This window comes from Crinia signifera, chromosome 2, assembly GCF_055691185.1.
Source record: "Crinia signifera chromosome 2, ASM5569118v1, whole genome shotgun sequence".
NCBI classification, from domain to species: Eukaryota; Metazoa; Chordata; class Amphibia; order Anura; family Myobatrachidae; genus Crinia; species Crinia signifera.
The window spans coordinates 367,651,013-367,666,643 of record NC_139218.1 but is presented as its reverse complement, the minus strand read 5'-3'; the positions used below and the strand labels follow the sequence as shown (position 1 = coordinate 367,666,643).

General features: G+C 44.2%; 1 protein-coding gene across 1 annotated transcript in view; it reads left to right on the top strand.

The window, feature by feature from the left end:
* The window catches only part of RDX (radixin), a 59,210-nt gene that overhangs the window by 26,603 nt on the left and 16,976 nt on the right, over nt 1–15,631 (top strand). Inside the window, exons 3-8 of the mRNA XM_083169994.1 lie at nt 2,790–2,873; nt 4,348–4,443; nt 5,186–5,460; nt 8,211–8,294; nt 11,950–12,096; nt 13,895–13,991. Of these exons, the coding sequence (XP_083026120.1) occupies nt 2,790–2,873; nt 4,348–4,443; nt 5,186–5,460; nt 8,211–8,294; nt 11,950–12,096; nt 13,895–13,991 (783 nt within the window). The remainder of the gene's footprint in view (nt 1–2,789; nt 2,874–4,347; nt 4,444–5,185; nt 5,461–8,210; nt 8,295–11,949; nt 12,097–13,894; nt 13,992–15,631) is intronic.

The following is a 15,631-nucleotide window of genomic DNA, read 5'->3' as shown; positions in this document are numbered from 1 at the left end:
CCAGCACTGTGACAGCACCAAACACATCGCTCCCTCCAGAGAGCCCTCAGCAAAGTGTAACCAGCAGTTTAGTCATGTGACCTACACAGAGGCCCACCAATAGTAACCCATTTGCCAGGCTAGCTATTGGCAGACCTCTTAGTCACATTACTGCAGTGCTGGTTACACTCTGCCAAGGACTCACTCTAGGCGGAGCTATCTGATTGGCGGATGGATCTTTGATGGTAGTGAGTCCTATGACCGGAGTTACCTTTCACAAGGTAATAACAGAGATCCCTCCCATCTGAGGCAGGGAACAGTTTGGGCAATGGGAGCAGTGTAGAGAGGGTGGACAAAGTTTTCATACTGTATGTTCATTGTGTTTCCCACGGGCATTGCTGCATGCAGTTCAGTGTCACTTGGCCAATGTCTGCAGCAGTCTTGGCAATAATGAAGCATGTTGCTATCATTTATGAAGTGTTACACTGCTCCACTCAACTGCTGGCAGCATTTTATGGGGAGAACTCTGAATCCTGGTAGTAGCTCCATTACTATTATTACCTTTTAAGACGTTGTATAAGTAAGTCCATGTATTGTAAGTGAATTTTCTCTCAACAATAAGTTCTGATCATCTATATATGTCTAGTGTCCGTGAGTCTCCAAAACACTGCCATCTGCTGCCAGAGTGTGGAACCACATCTTTCTCACACATGCACAAACACTGAAGGTAGCAGACTAGCTTTTGAAGCTTTTGCTTCGAGCGTGCTTACTAGTACCCTATATCCTCCGTTGTTCACTATGATAACGTGTATTGTGAGGAATACTACATTGCAGGTGTTTGTAGTCAGGTAATGTAATGCACCCCTCGCTGTGCTCAGTATACAGAGGGGTACTATGGGCATTTTTTAAGAGATTGCTTTTACTGTATGTAAATTTGGTGCATTAAAGTCACATGTTCAAACATCCTACTTGTCTACTATCATTTTCAACTGGAGAATGTGTGTGAATGTCAGTTTGTATAGTTCCCCGAAACTCTCCAATTAGTGAAAGGCACCGTTAAGGTCCAAGTACCGCTCACTACTTCACAAGGGAAGTGAGGTGGGTACAGGGAGTAGGGGCGGGGGGGGGGGGTTTCTATACTATAACTTACACTGTGGTTTCCTTCCCTTCATGCCTGATACACTTACACAGAAGAGTGCAGCTGTTTTCCCTTTTTATCTTTTTCTATTGATTTCTGAATCTGTTGCTCATCCTCATCGTCCTCCATGGAGTCACTGACATTTGAGGGCCCATAGATAAGCTGGTTAGATGACGGCTAGCAGATGGCTTCCAGTGATAAGGAATGTTAAACAATTCCATAATGTTTAGCTGCTGACACTAATCCTGCGGCTGAAAGCAACGTGAACAAGCACCGAGGTCTGTGGCGTCAAAGGGTTATTCTTCCCTGGACTCACCGCAGCTATAAATAGCCATTTGTATAATGGAAGTGATTAGCACCTTGTAAAATAAGCAGATTACCAAGCAGTAGCGCAGGTATTTTTATGGGTTCTAATCTTTGTTTTGTGTCAACTTATATATGTTGAGCGGGGCTATAATAAAAATGTGTAATAGGTAAACTAAATAGGTAACTGTTTCCTCCTTGGTAAAAGCTTGGGATTCTCTATACCAGTGACCAGGCTGTCGGCTACTTACCCCGGCTCTGCCCTGTCACCTATGTTTTGTCTACAGCCTGATGCCAGGCGTGGAATGCTGGCCCGATAGTAATATTCAATGTAAAATTGATTTTAATGACCTTGCTCCCTTGTCATCCTTTAGAGTGTAATATATTAGTATTGGCCATTTAACTATGTCCCTTAACAAGTGTCAGGAGTTCTGATTGTATGATCCACTGGTTCCCAAACGCGGTCTCCGGGATACCCACACAGTACATGGTTTCCCAGGATAACTGTGGATCTTTAAATTGGTAGTTGGTAGCTTGTGACCTGTTCAGGGTCTCTCACATCCCCCCCCCCCCCAACTGTACAGAACAATAGACCGTATGTACTACTGGGGTCCTGCCATTGGCAAATGCTTTATTGGGCAACCCTAGCAACAGAGTAGATCGTAGAAGTACTTTTACTTGGATGATTCCTCTAACCTGAATTCTATATTTCAGTTTTGTTTCATGTTCTGTTCTCCATTGACCTGTGGCATCAGTCTTGTAAATGCAGGGTGAAGGTTGGATTGCGCTGTAGGACAATTGTCTCTGTTTACCCTGGCAGGAGATACGAGGGCACAGACACAGGTCACTTACTTCCAGCTGTGCTGCCCACTGTCTGCTCTGCAGCATGGCGCATACTGAGAAGTAGGTATACCAGCATCTTTACATAAACACTTTATCAGAAGCCGCATTGCTTAGTCCAGAAGGCAGCGTATGGAAGGAGCATGTGGCGGTACATTTATATTCATTATTATTTTATCCCTTTGTATTGCTCATCTCCGTTCTGTATTGCATGCTGCTGCTGTCGTATAACCCCAGAGCAGGGAAATACATGTCGCATTGTTTTCAGCGAGATTTCCTAATTGCATGTGACAGGTGATAATGTCACATCAGTCACATCCTGTTAGTGGCAAAGTCCCCAGCTGTAACGTGAATAGAACTAGTTCATGGTGAACCTGAAGGCATTAATGTCTGGTTCCTGTCTGTGCCTATGGCGCATCATTACACTAGCGAATACATTTATATCAAAGTAAGTTATACATGTGTGATGTCTTTTAAACAGTGGAATATATTTATGGCTAACTCCCAGTTTATCTTTTTTTACATGAAGATAAATGTACGGGTGACAACCATGGATGCGGAGTTGGAGTTCGCCATCCAGCCGAATACGACTGGTAAACAGCTCTTTGACCAGGTAAATTGGATAGTATCTCTGATACGTTCTGTGCATCAAAGAAAGAGCGAGACATCCAGATCATTGCGCTACTAAAGCAACGGGAGATTGAGGGGCAATATGCAACTAATTATTTATTTTTTTGCGGGCATCACTTTTGCTAATGTCTGGTTAAGCCATGCATGGGCGCACTGTGAAAATACCCTTTTTCGAGTGCACAAACGGGCGACTTGTTTTGCAGGTTTTTTTTAGCTCGCCAACCCTAACACACGCCCAAACATTTGACTAGCTCAGTAGGGCGCCCTCTAGTGGCTGCCATCGCTAAAACATCTGAATATGCCCATTTGACTGATAGTGGGTAGTATTCAATGCGGCCGGCGAGGGGGTTAAACAGCGAGGATTGCAGAAAACCAGCGATCCTCGCTGTTTAACCCCCTCGCCAGCCGCTCTCCCTATTCAACGTTCCGGGGAAATCCTCCCCGTCACAGGACGGCGAGAATTCCCCAAAACAGCGAGACCCGCGGCTAATGCAGAAAACTCGCTGTATTTAGCCGCTAGTCTCGCTGCTTCTGGAGCTGCATACGCCAATTCCCCCTCGCTGAAAAAAAACGGAGCGAGGGGGAATTGGCGTATGAGGGGGGTGAGTTGAATACTGACAGGGTGAGTGGGAACAGGGAGCAGGAAGCCATGCTCGCTGTCGCCCTCGCCCAAGGCATTGAATACACCCCTATGTGTAGTAGGGTAAAAAAAAAATGTACTTGCTCCTGTGCTTCTCTCGGCTACAGGGAGCCCATATATACAGAGCGTCAATAATCCGGTGTTGGCTATTTTGGCATGGGTGTCATTGCCGGAATTCGGTTACTAGGTCGACGTGCATTGGGCTGACAGGGCTTGGGCTGACACCTGAAATAGGTCTACAGGAAAAAGGTCGACGTGAGTTTTTCACGTTTTCTTTTCCTAGCAGACCTGTCCCGACCTGTACCTCATGCCCTACCATCCACCACGGCGTAGTGTGAGAATAAGATAGTGTGTCGAGCTCACGGCGCCCGAAGCATTGCGAGTGCAGTTTTACCCTTTGACGGTGTCCCTGTCGACTATGTAAATATTCGGTACAAAAGTGAAAAACTCATGTCGACTCCATGTGCGTCGACCTTCCCATTGTTGACTTAATGCTTGTGTCTACCTTCCAACCCTGTCGACCGTAGCCATGTCAACCTATTTCACGTGTTGACCTAAGGCCTGGCGATCTTCAGTGGTCAACTCTGTGCATGTCAACCTATATTTGGTTGACACAACGACCTAGTCCCATCCTTGCCCACTCTGAATCTGTGACCCCGCCCCCTGTCGCCAAATGGCCCTATAGATTGTTTGGGTGAGGTGGGTGTTATATCGTTGGATTCGGTGTATAATCTGCATTGCTGCTGCTACGCACATTGGTGACTTTTCTATATTGTGGTAATTCTGTTTTTTCTCTTTTTTCTCATATTTGGTTCAGGTGGTAAAGACAGTCGGCCTGCGCGAAGTCTGGTTTTTTGGGCTACAGTACGTGGACAGTAAGGGTTATTCTACGTGGCTGAAGCTTAATAAGAAGGTGAGTCACTTATTTGGCTAAGCTTTAATCAGTAATACCCCTTAAAATAAAAACTACACAAGAAAGTGTATTACATTTTCTCTGCTGCTGTACAGCAGGGACCCACAGCCATAGAATGGGACAAACCAGAATAACCGAATCCTGAACGTTGGATTCTTGTCGCTTATGCACAATGGGGGTTATTCTGGTTGATTCGCAAGTTTGCGATTTTGCATTTGAGATGTTCATTTGGCGGTCAGAAAGGGATATCAACAGCCTGGGTCGACCAACCTGGCAATTCGACCTGGGTTATAAGAAGGGTTAACCCCGGGTTGCCCTGTGTGTAATGGGAGACCCGGGTTTAGGGGAGTATTCAATCTGGGGGTCCAGATCTGCTAGACCGAGAACATGCAGGCAGGATTCAATGTCCCGCCTGCAGCGGGGCGACATGGGGGTGTGGCCGCGAGTTGCGGCAGGGAAGAGGCGAGCTGCAGTCGGCAGAACGAGCCCGACTGCTTGTGACGTTGCGCTCGTTCTGCCGAGCTCCCCTGTTCAATGCTGTTGGGGAAGACACCATTGAATAGGGCCCGGCGGCCGTCTCCCCCTCAGGAGATGGTCGCCGGTGATTGAATACCCCCTAAGTGTGAAAGGGGTGGAGCTAGGTCGTACCTGGAATCATAATCCCAGGTCCAACCCAGCTTTAGCTAAGTGTTACATACATGTTACATACATGTTAATAGTCAATGTTCATGATGCTTTTCAGGTGACTCAGCAAGACGTCCGAAAGGAAAATCCTTTACAGTTCAAATTCAGAGCAAAATTTTTCCCAGAAGACGTATCGGAAGAATTAATTCAGGATATAACCCAGAGACTGTTCTTTTTGCAAGTGAAAGAAGCAATCTTAAATGATGAAATCTACTGTCCTCCCGAGACCGCGGTCCTCCTGGCTTCCTACGCTGTGCAAGCCAAATATGGGGATTACAGCAAGGACGTCCACAAACCAGGTTACCTGGCCAATGACCGACTGCTCCCCCAGCGGTAAGATATCCCCGACCATTCTTCTAATGAATGGAGTGGCCTGGAATGTGTTCTTGTTATGGAGTATTGATTCTCATGTTCTCAGAGAATGGAAGTGAAATGGAATCTGTAAATACATGTCCTCCTTTAGAGAAATAAACGCTTTGGGCTGGTTTTTCTCCAAGGCCGCACACAATAGCTTGCGGTAACTAGCACAGATTTGACAGAGCAATTTGTGAACCAGTTTACCTTCCATAAATGTGTCAGATCCTGTCCTTTTTGTCTTCTATCTGTTGGGTATTTAATTCTGCGGTGGTAGCTGTAATGTGCTGAGGGATGGCACTGAGATAGCCGCTATTAAATCCACATGGTTAGGAAGAATTGTCCTACAGGTTTACTAAAAAAAATGGCAAGGAACCCAATTTCTCTGCTTATTGGTAATCCTGATGGAACAAGGCGTCATGGTTAGTCATCGTAATGGAAAACAGGCTTCATTTTAAGTAGACAAGTAAATATTAAGGCTATAAAATATGGTGAGTATCATTGCCATACAATAAGCATGGATGGCCTGGAACACAGGGACCGGGATCTAGTTCCTCCATGGTTTCTGTATCCAGTTTGTAGAAGATATGTTTCCTGCTAAATGCACATCTGCCAGGCGCTGTGTTCTATGAGAACGCTGTCACTATGTAATGTTATTAGGGTTCACATACCGGTTACACAGGCCCTTACATCAGGCATACCAGACAGGGCAGTTCCAACAGATAAATGCTAACTGCACCTGCATCATTACCAGTTACTATAGATCCAGTTTAAATTTCATCTACCGAGACTAGTGGAATCTAAGGCCCTTATTCAGATCTGATCGCAGTACAAACTTGTTCTCAAACTGGGCAAAACCATGTGCACTGCAGGTGGGGCAGATGTAACATGTGCAGAGAGAGTTAGATTTGGGTGAGTTATTTTATTTCTGTGCAGGGTAAATACTGGTTTCATTATTGTTACACTGTAATTTAGATTTCAGTTTCAACACACTCCACCCAATTTTACCTCTCTCTGCACATGTTAAATCTGCCCCACCTGCAGTGCACATGGTTTTGCCCATTTTGAGAACAAATTTGTACTGCGATCAGATTTGAATAAGGGCCTAAATCTGTTACATCTGCCCCACCTGTAGTGCTGCATGGTTTTGCCCAGTTGTTTGCTCTACTTAGTAACATGAATAAATTATGCAGTGCATTACAGATAATATTTTGGTCATTCACATCAGTCTGTGCGGTGGTATCACTGATCGTGGTTAATTGCTTTGCGGGGGGGCTATTTCGTTTTCCCCAGTAAGCTAGCACTTACCGCGTATTGCGTTTCTCCTGTCTCTGGCAAGAGAAGTGAAATCCTTGAAAAAAGCCTGGTTTTTAAGTGATAGCAGGGTTGTGATTAATGAAAACAGACCGGTTTCATTAAACCGGTGTGTTTTCAAGCGAAGCCAAGTCACCTAGTAGTAATGTTTCTGTAACACTGGAGAACATACCAACCCCTCACAGGTAGTACCTTGACCAGAAACCTAACCCGAGTGCTGCCAGGCGGCAATGCTGTATCCATAGGGATGTGCCTAATACTTTCCAGGCCCCATGTGTGCCAGTTAGTGGAAGTTCCTTTCCCAGTCACAATTTGCCATTACTTGAAAATGGTTCCTTCAGGGATTCAAACTCCGTCCCTCATGTGACCGGAACAGCGCACATAGTAGGGAAATAACAGGACACTCAGCCTGAAGAATGTGCTATTCTTTGAATGGAAAAAGCTAGGCCAAAGTTTTTGCATCAATTTGTGCTTTGCTCAGATCCAGCGTTTTATGGTATGAAATATTGTACACTTGGCTTTTTCTTACTTTCTGTCCTTGTGTTTAACCCTTTGAGTCCCAGCATCTGTGAGAGATGTGTAAAATATCTGCTAAGAAGGCCGGCGTCGCTCACATTTGTTATATAAATTCAAATAAATATATATATATATATTTTTTTTTTTTTTTTGTGTAAAAAAATAAATAAAAAATTCATATATAAGGTAAACGTTACAGGTCATTATGATGAGTAGAAATGTTTTCTTCTCAATTTCCACACCTATTTTGGTAAATTAAACTGTAAGCTTCTTGGAGCAGGGCCCTCTTCCCTCCTGTTCTCACTGTCCTCTTCTCTTGCACATCATTTACAGCTCTCTCACCAAACCTACATCTGTACCCGCATCTTTCCTAACTTGTGTTCATTCACCACTACCAATGATAACCTGCCCCTGGTAACATGCGGACAACTCCCCTGCTACCCAACATCTCCACTGTATTGTGTACTAGGAATCATGCTGCTATTGGTTACCTGTGCTCTGTTTTTGTTCTTCGGTTACTGTTCTGTTTAGTCCTGTGTACCCTGTATTATTCTTATTGTGTGACGCAGCTAAACACTTGTTGGCGCCTTTTATAAATAAAATGTAGTAATAAAATTCACTTGGCACTCAATGGGTTAAAAAAAAACCCAAGCAATCACAGATGATGCAACTGGGACACCTCCAGGCAAAGGTGAAATGCAGCATCAATACATTTGGGGTTCTTTTGTGCACTTGCACCGGAGCACAGCAATCACTGTATTAATCTATGCAAAGATCATATTGTTTTACTCACAATGTCAGCTTAGCCCGGTACTTGAACTTTGCTAACATTTGGCCTCCGGTTATATTTTTGGGTTTATAGATTGGTTACTCATTGTTACATATATTCCTTTTTTCAGTGTTCTGGAACAGCATAAATTGACAAAAGAACAATGGGAAGAAAGGATACAAACCTGGCATGAAGAGCACAGAAGCATGCTAAGGTACAGGCGGCTACACTGGACACCTGCAAGGCTGTTTGATTAGTGAACAATTGTATATTTGTATTGTGTTTTTCTATATAGTTTTCCATAACCGCTTACTGTTATGCTAAATAGTAGAAGTCGTCTATTGGGGCCTACACACATGGAGGTGTGCTGAGAATTCTGAGCGATTCTAGATTGCTGAGCAGAATTGCCCAGCACACAGTGATGTCAGCGCCTGTGTTCTCCAGTGAGAACACTGGCCCTGACCGATTTAATATCCAGCAAGCTTGATATTAATCGGTGAGCGATAGTGATGCACATCACTATAGTTATGGACTTTACACACGGAATGAGATCATTTAGAAAATAAATTAAAAAAGGTGCCCATATAGTAGTGCGATTTGGACCTTTTTCTCCCAATTTTCAATGGATTGGACCTAGAAATCAGATAAAGTGTCAAATCGCATGTGTTTTTATCTCAAATCCTGATCCAATTCGCGGCTCTGTGCGCATTGGAGTTGTAGATCACAAAACCTACCATCAAAATTTGTTGGATGCCACAGCCTTGGTTGGGGTTGTGTATGATATATCGTATCCAAAAAGAATGCATACGTTGTGTTGTATGTGATTTTGCCACCCAGGAAGAGATGACGGGGAGTTCCAAGGGTAATCGCGTGCGACTTCTACTTCCAAAAACTTGCACTAGTATATGGGGCCTTAAAGGTGTCAGTGTTAGTAAGTTTTAGTGTTAGTGTGTGTTAGTTTTAGTGTGTGTTAGTTTTAGTGTTTGTGTGTGTTAGTTTTAGTGTTTGTGTGTGTTAGTTTTAGTATTAGTTTTAGTGTTAGTTTTAGTGTTAGTGTAAGCCACAGTGATGTACAAAAAAGAGACACTAAAGTAATGGATGTAAGTAAAATATTAAAGGAATAGTGTTAGTGATTTGATTATTCGTAAGAAAGTGTTAGAATATAATAGTGTGCCATCTCAGCGCCACCATGCCATACCAATCCACCACACCCCAAACCCATGTTAACTCTAATCTGGGTACTATAATTAACTAGTAAGGAGCCACATGGTAAATGGTAAATATACCTAAACAAAGAGCAGCCTACCAAAAGTAACCCCATAGTGCTCCATGTGGCATGTCGGGTCCAGCACCTTCTCCTGATGCAGGCTCCCTCTGACAACAGAATTACATACTGGCAAATGCTCAATCAGTTTAGTGCAGTGGTTCCCAACCCTGGCCCTCAAGTACCCCCAACAGTGCACGTTTTCCAGGTCACCTGGCAGGTGCACTCATTATTCAGGCACATTTGAAAAGATACACAGATGGAGCTAATTATGTCACTTGTGATTCTGTGTGGAGACCTGCAAAACATGCACTGTTGGGGGTACTTGAGGACCAGGGTTGGGAACCACTGGTTTAGTGCTATCACGCAGGTGCAAGAAAGGAAGGGGCAATACTAAGAAAAAAACATGGGTTCCCCCAGCCATTATAATGTGGCTCAATACTAGTTCATTATAGGACCCAGATTTGGTTAACATGGATTTGGGGTGCGGCGCCCCTGGATTGGTGTGGCTCTAAGTTGGCACATTCTATTGAACACTTTTCTCTTACTAATAATCTTATTACTTACACTATTCACTTATATCATCACTTTTATATCACTGCTTGTACATAGCTCGGGCTTTTTAACATTGACTAACTTATTAACCCTATAGTTTTATCACTGGTGTGCTGCTCTGAGCTTGTTGGCTTATGCTGATTTAATACTCAGAGAAGACTTGATACGTGACTTGGGGGCGCTTACCCATGTATTTGCAAACCTATGTAACCAAGATCTCTGAGCCTACTACAATGTGGTTTTTAAATCCGATTATGAAAAAAACAAAATGTTTCCCCAGCACACTGAATGATATTATTCAGTGTGCTGGGGAAACATTTAGTTTTTTTCTTACACATTGCACCGTGTATATAAAGCTTGCGATTGTATTGTGTACAATGTAGGGTTCCAGTGTATTCAAAATCTAACCTATACCTAGCCAAACACTTGGTGAATTTAATCGGCTTTGTTATTGATTTGAAAGCAAATTTTTCATAGAAAATCTAAATTTGTTGTGACTTTGGGGATTATTCTGGTTCACTCCTTCTGGCAAATTCCTTCTTAAATGGACAAAACCATGTGCACTGCAGGGGGGCAGATGTAACATGTGCAGAGAGAGTTAGATTTGGTTGTTTTTTATTGTTTCTGTGCAGGGTAAATACTGTCTGCTTTATTTTTACACTGCAATATAGATATCATTTTGAAGTACACCCCCCACCCAAATGTAACTCTCTCTGCACATGTTACATCAGCCCCACCTGCAGTGCAGCATAGTTTTATCCATTAGAGAGTGATTGTGCCTTTCCAAGTGAATCAGAATAACCCCCATGGTTTTGTCCATTTGAGAAGGATTTTTTTAGGAGTGAACCAAAATAACCCCATTGTATCAAGCCTTCTATAGAATGGAGAAGTTTTTCATGGCGACCTATCCGCTTCGGACTTACATTTATGTATATTGTACAAAATGATGTGCAAAGCATTAGCGGGGAAATGGCCAGATGGAGACTGAAGAAATATTTTGGGATGACCTGAAACTTGCTGTCCAGACACTGGTGTTAGGAGCTGGAGAGATGTGTAACAATGGAGGAAGTGGCTCAGCATGCACATCTTAGGAGCCCTAGTTGGACAAGCTGGCTGTGCACGCTGGTGTAAGGATCCATACAGCTCTTTTACTAGACCGTGTTTCGTAATTGTCTACAATACCATCAGTATCTCAATCAGCTTAGACAAGACATGTCCAAACTATGGCCCTCCAGCTGTTGTGAAACTACAAGTCCCATCATGCCTTGCCACAGTTTTGTAATTGAGATGGGGTATACAATGCGCTCACCTCCTAACAAACTTCTGTAGGTGCACAGAAAATTGCTCTTTGTGGTGTATATCAATGATAAATGGCACCAATACCAGGATGTGATGCAAATAATGACAATCGTAATGATGGGTCTGAAAGGTAATGTAAAAGCACAGTTGCTTTATTGAATACACAGTATAATGTGAGTCCAGGTCCCACTGGTGTGGGTTCTTAGTCACTGAAGGGGAGGGCAGAGGAATGGCAGCATGGGGAGGGGGGGTTTGTGCTGGTCTGTACCTGTGCGGGGTATGAGGGTCCGCAACTGCAGACGGGAGGGAGAGTCGAAATAGTGAAGAAACGTGGCACAGGGGGTGGTGCGAGGGGCTGGCGTCCCGTCCCCCATGCACCTCTCACCTGTGTCTGTGTGGTCGTCACGGACGGTCCCGCTGCGTTTCCAGAAAGTGTCCTAGCCGGAGCACTGACAGCGTGTGAGCTGTGCTGTGTGCCGGGCTCTGCAGTGATGACGTAATGCGCGACTTCTGGGTCCCGGCGCCTGGTTGCCAGGGCAACCCCAGCCGCGTTCAAATACGTCCTAGTGCAGGCTCTACTCCCAGCCGGGAGGAGACTTGTAAGTGGCGGGTGTCTGAATGCGAATGTCCAACGCGTTTCAACCGCTGTGCAGTAAGCTGGTAGGAGATTGTGCAAGGAACTGTGTAGGGGTTGTGAACGCAAAGTCCTCCGTACAAATGCCCTAATCCTTATTGTGACGTCTGTCTGCAGGGAAGACTCCATGATGGAATACCTGAAGATTGCCCAAGATCTGGAGATGTATGGTGTCAATTATTTTGAGATCAAGAATAAAAAAGGAACAGAGCTTTGGCTGGGTGTTGATGCGTTAGGCCTTAATATTTATGAACATGACGACAAGTAAGTGACCAGAACTCATTTTCTATATTAACCCAGCGTGAGAGATGTGCAAAATATCCGCTAAAAATGTCAGGGCCGTAATTGAGGAATCGGAATCCCTTCTGTTATTGCCACTAAAAGGGTTAAAATGCTGCTCCTCTTCTTTTTTTTTCCCCCATTGAAGCACAGTGCAGATGATATCTTCTACTAGTTAAAAGCCCTTCAAAATGACGGCTTCGGCAGTGTACTCTTCACTTTGAGCTGTGACAGGTTTTACCCCACAAAATCTCCACGCCAACCCCTGTCCCTATCTGCTCCTACCTCCCATCTGTCTTCTGAGCCCTCTCTCCAGATCCAGCAAGGTTATAACAGATCAGTGTCTCTACAAAAATTGCTTTCAGTAATTTGGTCCGTCGATTGGCCTCTAGTGGTCAATGGTTGCACTTCATACTCCTAGAGAGGTGAGGAGTAGTTAGCCTTTTATTTGTGTGTGTGTGTGTGTATATTTATTAGGAAAAAGAGAAACTGTGTGCGCTTCAGACAATTAAGAACTCAACCAGTCCAAAAAACAATCCTTGTAAAGGACGACAAACACCAGAGTCTTTGATTTTTGACCCGCAGCAAATCTTCCAAGGATAACCCCTGGGATCCACAGGGGGAAGGAATCTAGACAGGAACAGTTCCTGGCTAGATATATATTTATTACCCTTTTTTTTTAGGAAAGGGAGTCCTGCTCACAGACACACTGTTTGTCCACTAGGCTAAGACGTTCTCATTTGTACTGCGATCATTTCTCTAACCCAAGAGTCTTCAAACTATTTTGGTCTGGGACCCCATTAGACAAAAAAAATAATGACAGGACCCCAGCAAGTTACCGCAGAAGGTCATCACATCACACGTGTAGTCAGCAGACAGCACATACATGGCAGCATTGTGGGGGCACTAAGTGATGGGAGGAGTCTAATATACCATAACCCATCACATCACATGTGTAGTCAGCAGACAGCACATACATGGCAGCATTGCGGAGCCACAAAATGATGGGAGGAGTCTAAAATAACAGACACTTCAGACTCCTTGAAGGACTGACTGAGATTAGAAAAGTCATCAGCCTGATGGTCAGCAACATGGAGTCGCGACCCCATGCTGAGCAGGTCGGGACCCACTTTGAGGTCAGGACCCACGGTTTGAGAACCGCTGCTCTAAACTGTCTAAAAACTGGGAATTTTTTTTATTTTTGACTAGTATTTGTTGGTGATGTTTATTTTAGTTATGTTCCATGATTTTGGAGAGTTCTTATGTCAGATTTTTTAGTGCATTACAATCCCACACTGTTGCTTTATTTCCTGTATTGGATACAGAGATCCGTTTTATCCTTCTGAAAAGCAGAACCACCCTTTCCCACCATGGTATAAAGTAATGACCGCATAGTGAAGACCGCCGATGTGTCTGGTAATAGTTGCAGGCAGGTCCATGTACAAGTGTGCAGCTCCTTTCAGCTGGTTTGTGACTTGATGTAATCATACATTAAACCATGGGAAGTTTTGTCCCCATACAAATAGGTTTCATGCTGGAATTAAAAACCTTTTAAATTATGTGTTTTGCGGAGTTTGGTCTTTAATTTGATGCAATTGTGGGTTTCTCAATGAAATGCATCATGTGTCTGTTTGTGGTGGCATATTTATAATTCGCTGTGAGGTTTATTGTAAGAGCTCGTTCCTCTGCAATTTTCCTGGCTGGCTGTTTTTTATTTTTTTCACGGCCACAGAAAAGTACTGTCATCAGGCTGTAAACATCTCTTTGTCTCTCCTCCCCGCAGGTTGACACCTAAAATTGGATTTCCTTGGAGCGAAATCAGAAATATCTCGTTTAATGACAAAAAGTTTGTAATAAAACCAATCGACAAGAAAGCCCCGGTAAGAGCTTTTTCTAAGGAACTTTTTGTTACTGCCAAATGTTCCTGAACACATGCCTGTGCTGAGGTGATTAAACGCGCCGTGTCGTTCTGTCAGGACATTCTGTCTCCAGTGTTCCCACTTAGTATACCTACTGTGGTGCTCCAGCTCTGGCAAATTAATGTTTCACCTCGTGTTTGGAATATAGAACGAAAGTAGAACAAAGGCAGCAAAAAATTCAAATCTTGGGGTAGAGCCACTAAAGGTCCATACACACTGGGCAATTCTTCCCAGCGTGTATGGACAGCGATGATCACTATCATCGCTGGGGGGAAAGCCGCTCAGTGCATACACTGCCCTTTCCCCCTGCCCGGCTCTGTCAGCGGGGAGGGGCGGACTGCTTTGCATAGCACAGGGCTATGCAAAGCCGTCCTCAAAGCCGCTCATCTTCTGGTAATACCAGCAAATGAGCGGCTTTCCCGGCGATGATGCGGGAGCACGCATCATCGCCGGGCCATACACACTTGGGCAGCTTTGAGCTGAAAGCCGCTCAAACTTGCTGTTTTGTGCATCTTTCAGCTCAAAATCGCCCATTGTGTATGAGCCTTAAGACTTCTAAAAAAAAAAAAAAAAAAAAAAATGCAGCCACCAATGAAATTCGAGATATTTTCTAAATTGGACGACGTAAATAATTACTAGAATCTGATTGGTTGGTGGGGACTAGTACCTCACTTCTCATTTTAGATGTTTGCGTAAATCTCTCAACTTTGTGTTGTCACTGGAGAGATTACAGCCAGTCCGTTTACTAGGAAGTGGTACGCTGTAACGGTGTCCCCACTGGGAAACTTCAGCCAGACCGCTTACTAGGAAGTGGTACGCTGTAACGGTGTCCCCACTGGGAAAGTACAGCCAGACCGCTTACTAGGAAGTGGTACGCTGTAACGGTGTCCCCACTGGGAAAGTACAGCCAGACCGCTTACTAGGAAGTGGTGCGCTGTAACGGTGTCCCCACTGGGAAACTTCAGCCAGACCGCTTACTAGGAAGTGGTGCGCTGTAACCGTGTCCCCACTGGGAAAGTACAGCCAGACCGCTTACTAGGAAGTGGTGCGCTGTAACGGTGTCCCCACTGGGAAACTTCAGCCAGACCGCTTACTAGGAAGTGGTACGCTGTAACGGTGTCCCCACTGGGAAAGTACAGCCAGACCGATTACTAGGAAGTGGTGCGCTGTAACGGTGTCCCCACTGGGAAACTACAGCCAGTCCGCATACTAGGAAGTGGGGCACTATAACTTTGTGTTGTCACTGGGGAAACTACAGCCAGTCCGCATCCTATAATTTTTGTTTTGTTCATGGGTGAATTCTATTAAATTAATCTCTATGGTTTTGGGGTGAATTTTTGCAACTCGTTAGCATACAAAATACTCTGTCAAATAAAAAAAAATAGACTTGATTACAAATAAAAGCAGGCATTGATTGAATTAGTGTTTTTACTCCTTTACAAAATGCCCCTGCCTGCACATGTATTACCTCCCATCACTCTATTACCAATAAGCATTAATTGGCCGGTTTAGACTTATTGGTAGTGTGTGCTATCTGTAACTGAGCAAACAATCTGCACCTTGCATAGATGGATATAGCTGGTAAAATGGTATAAACATCA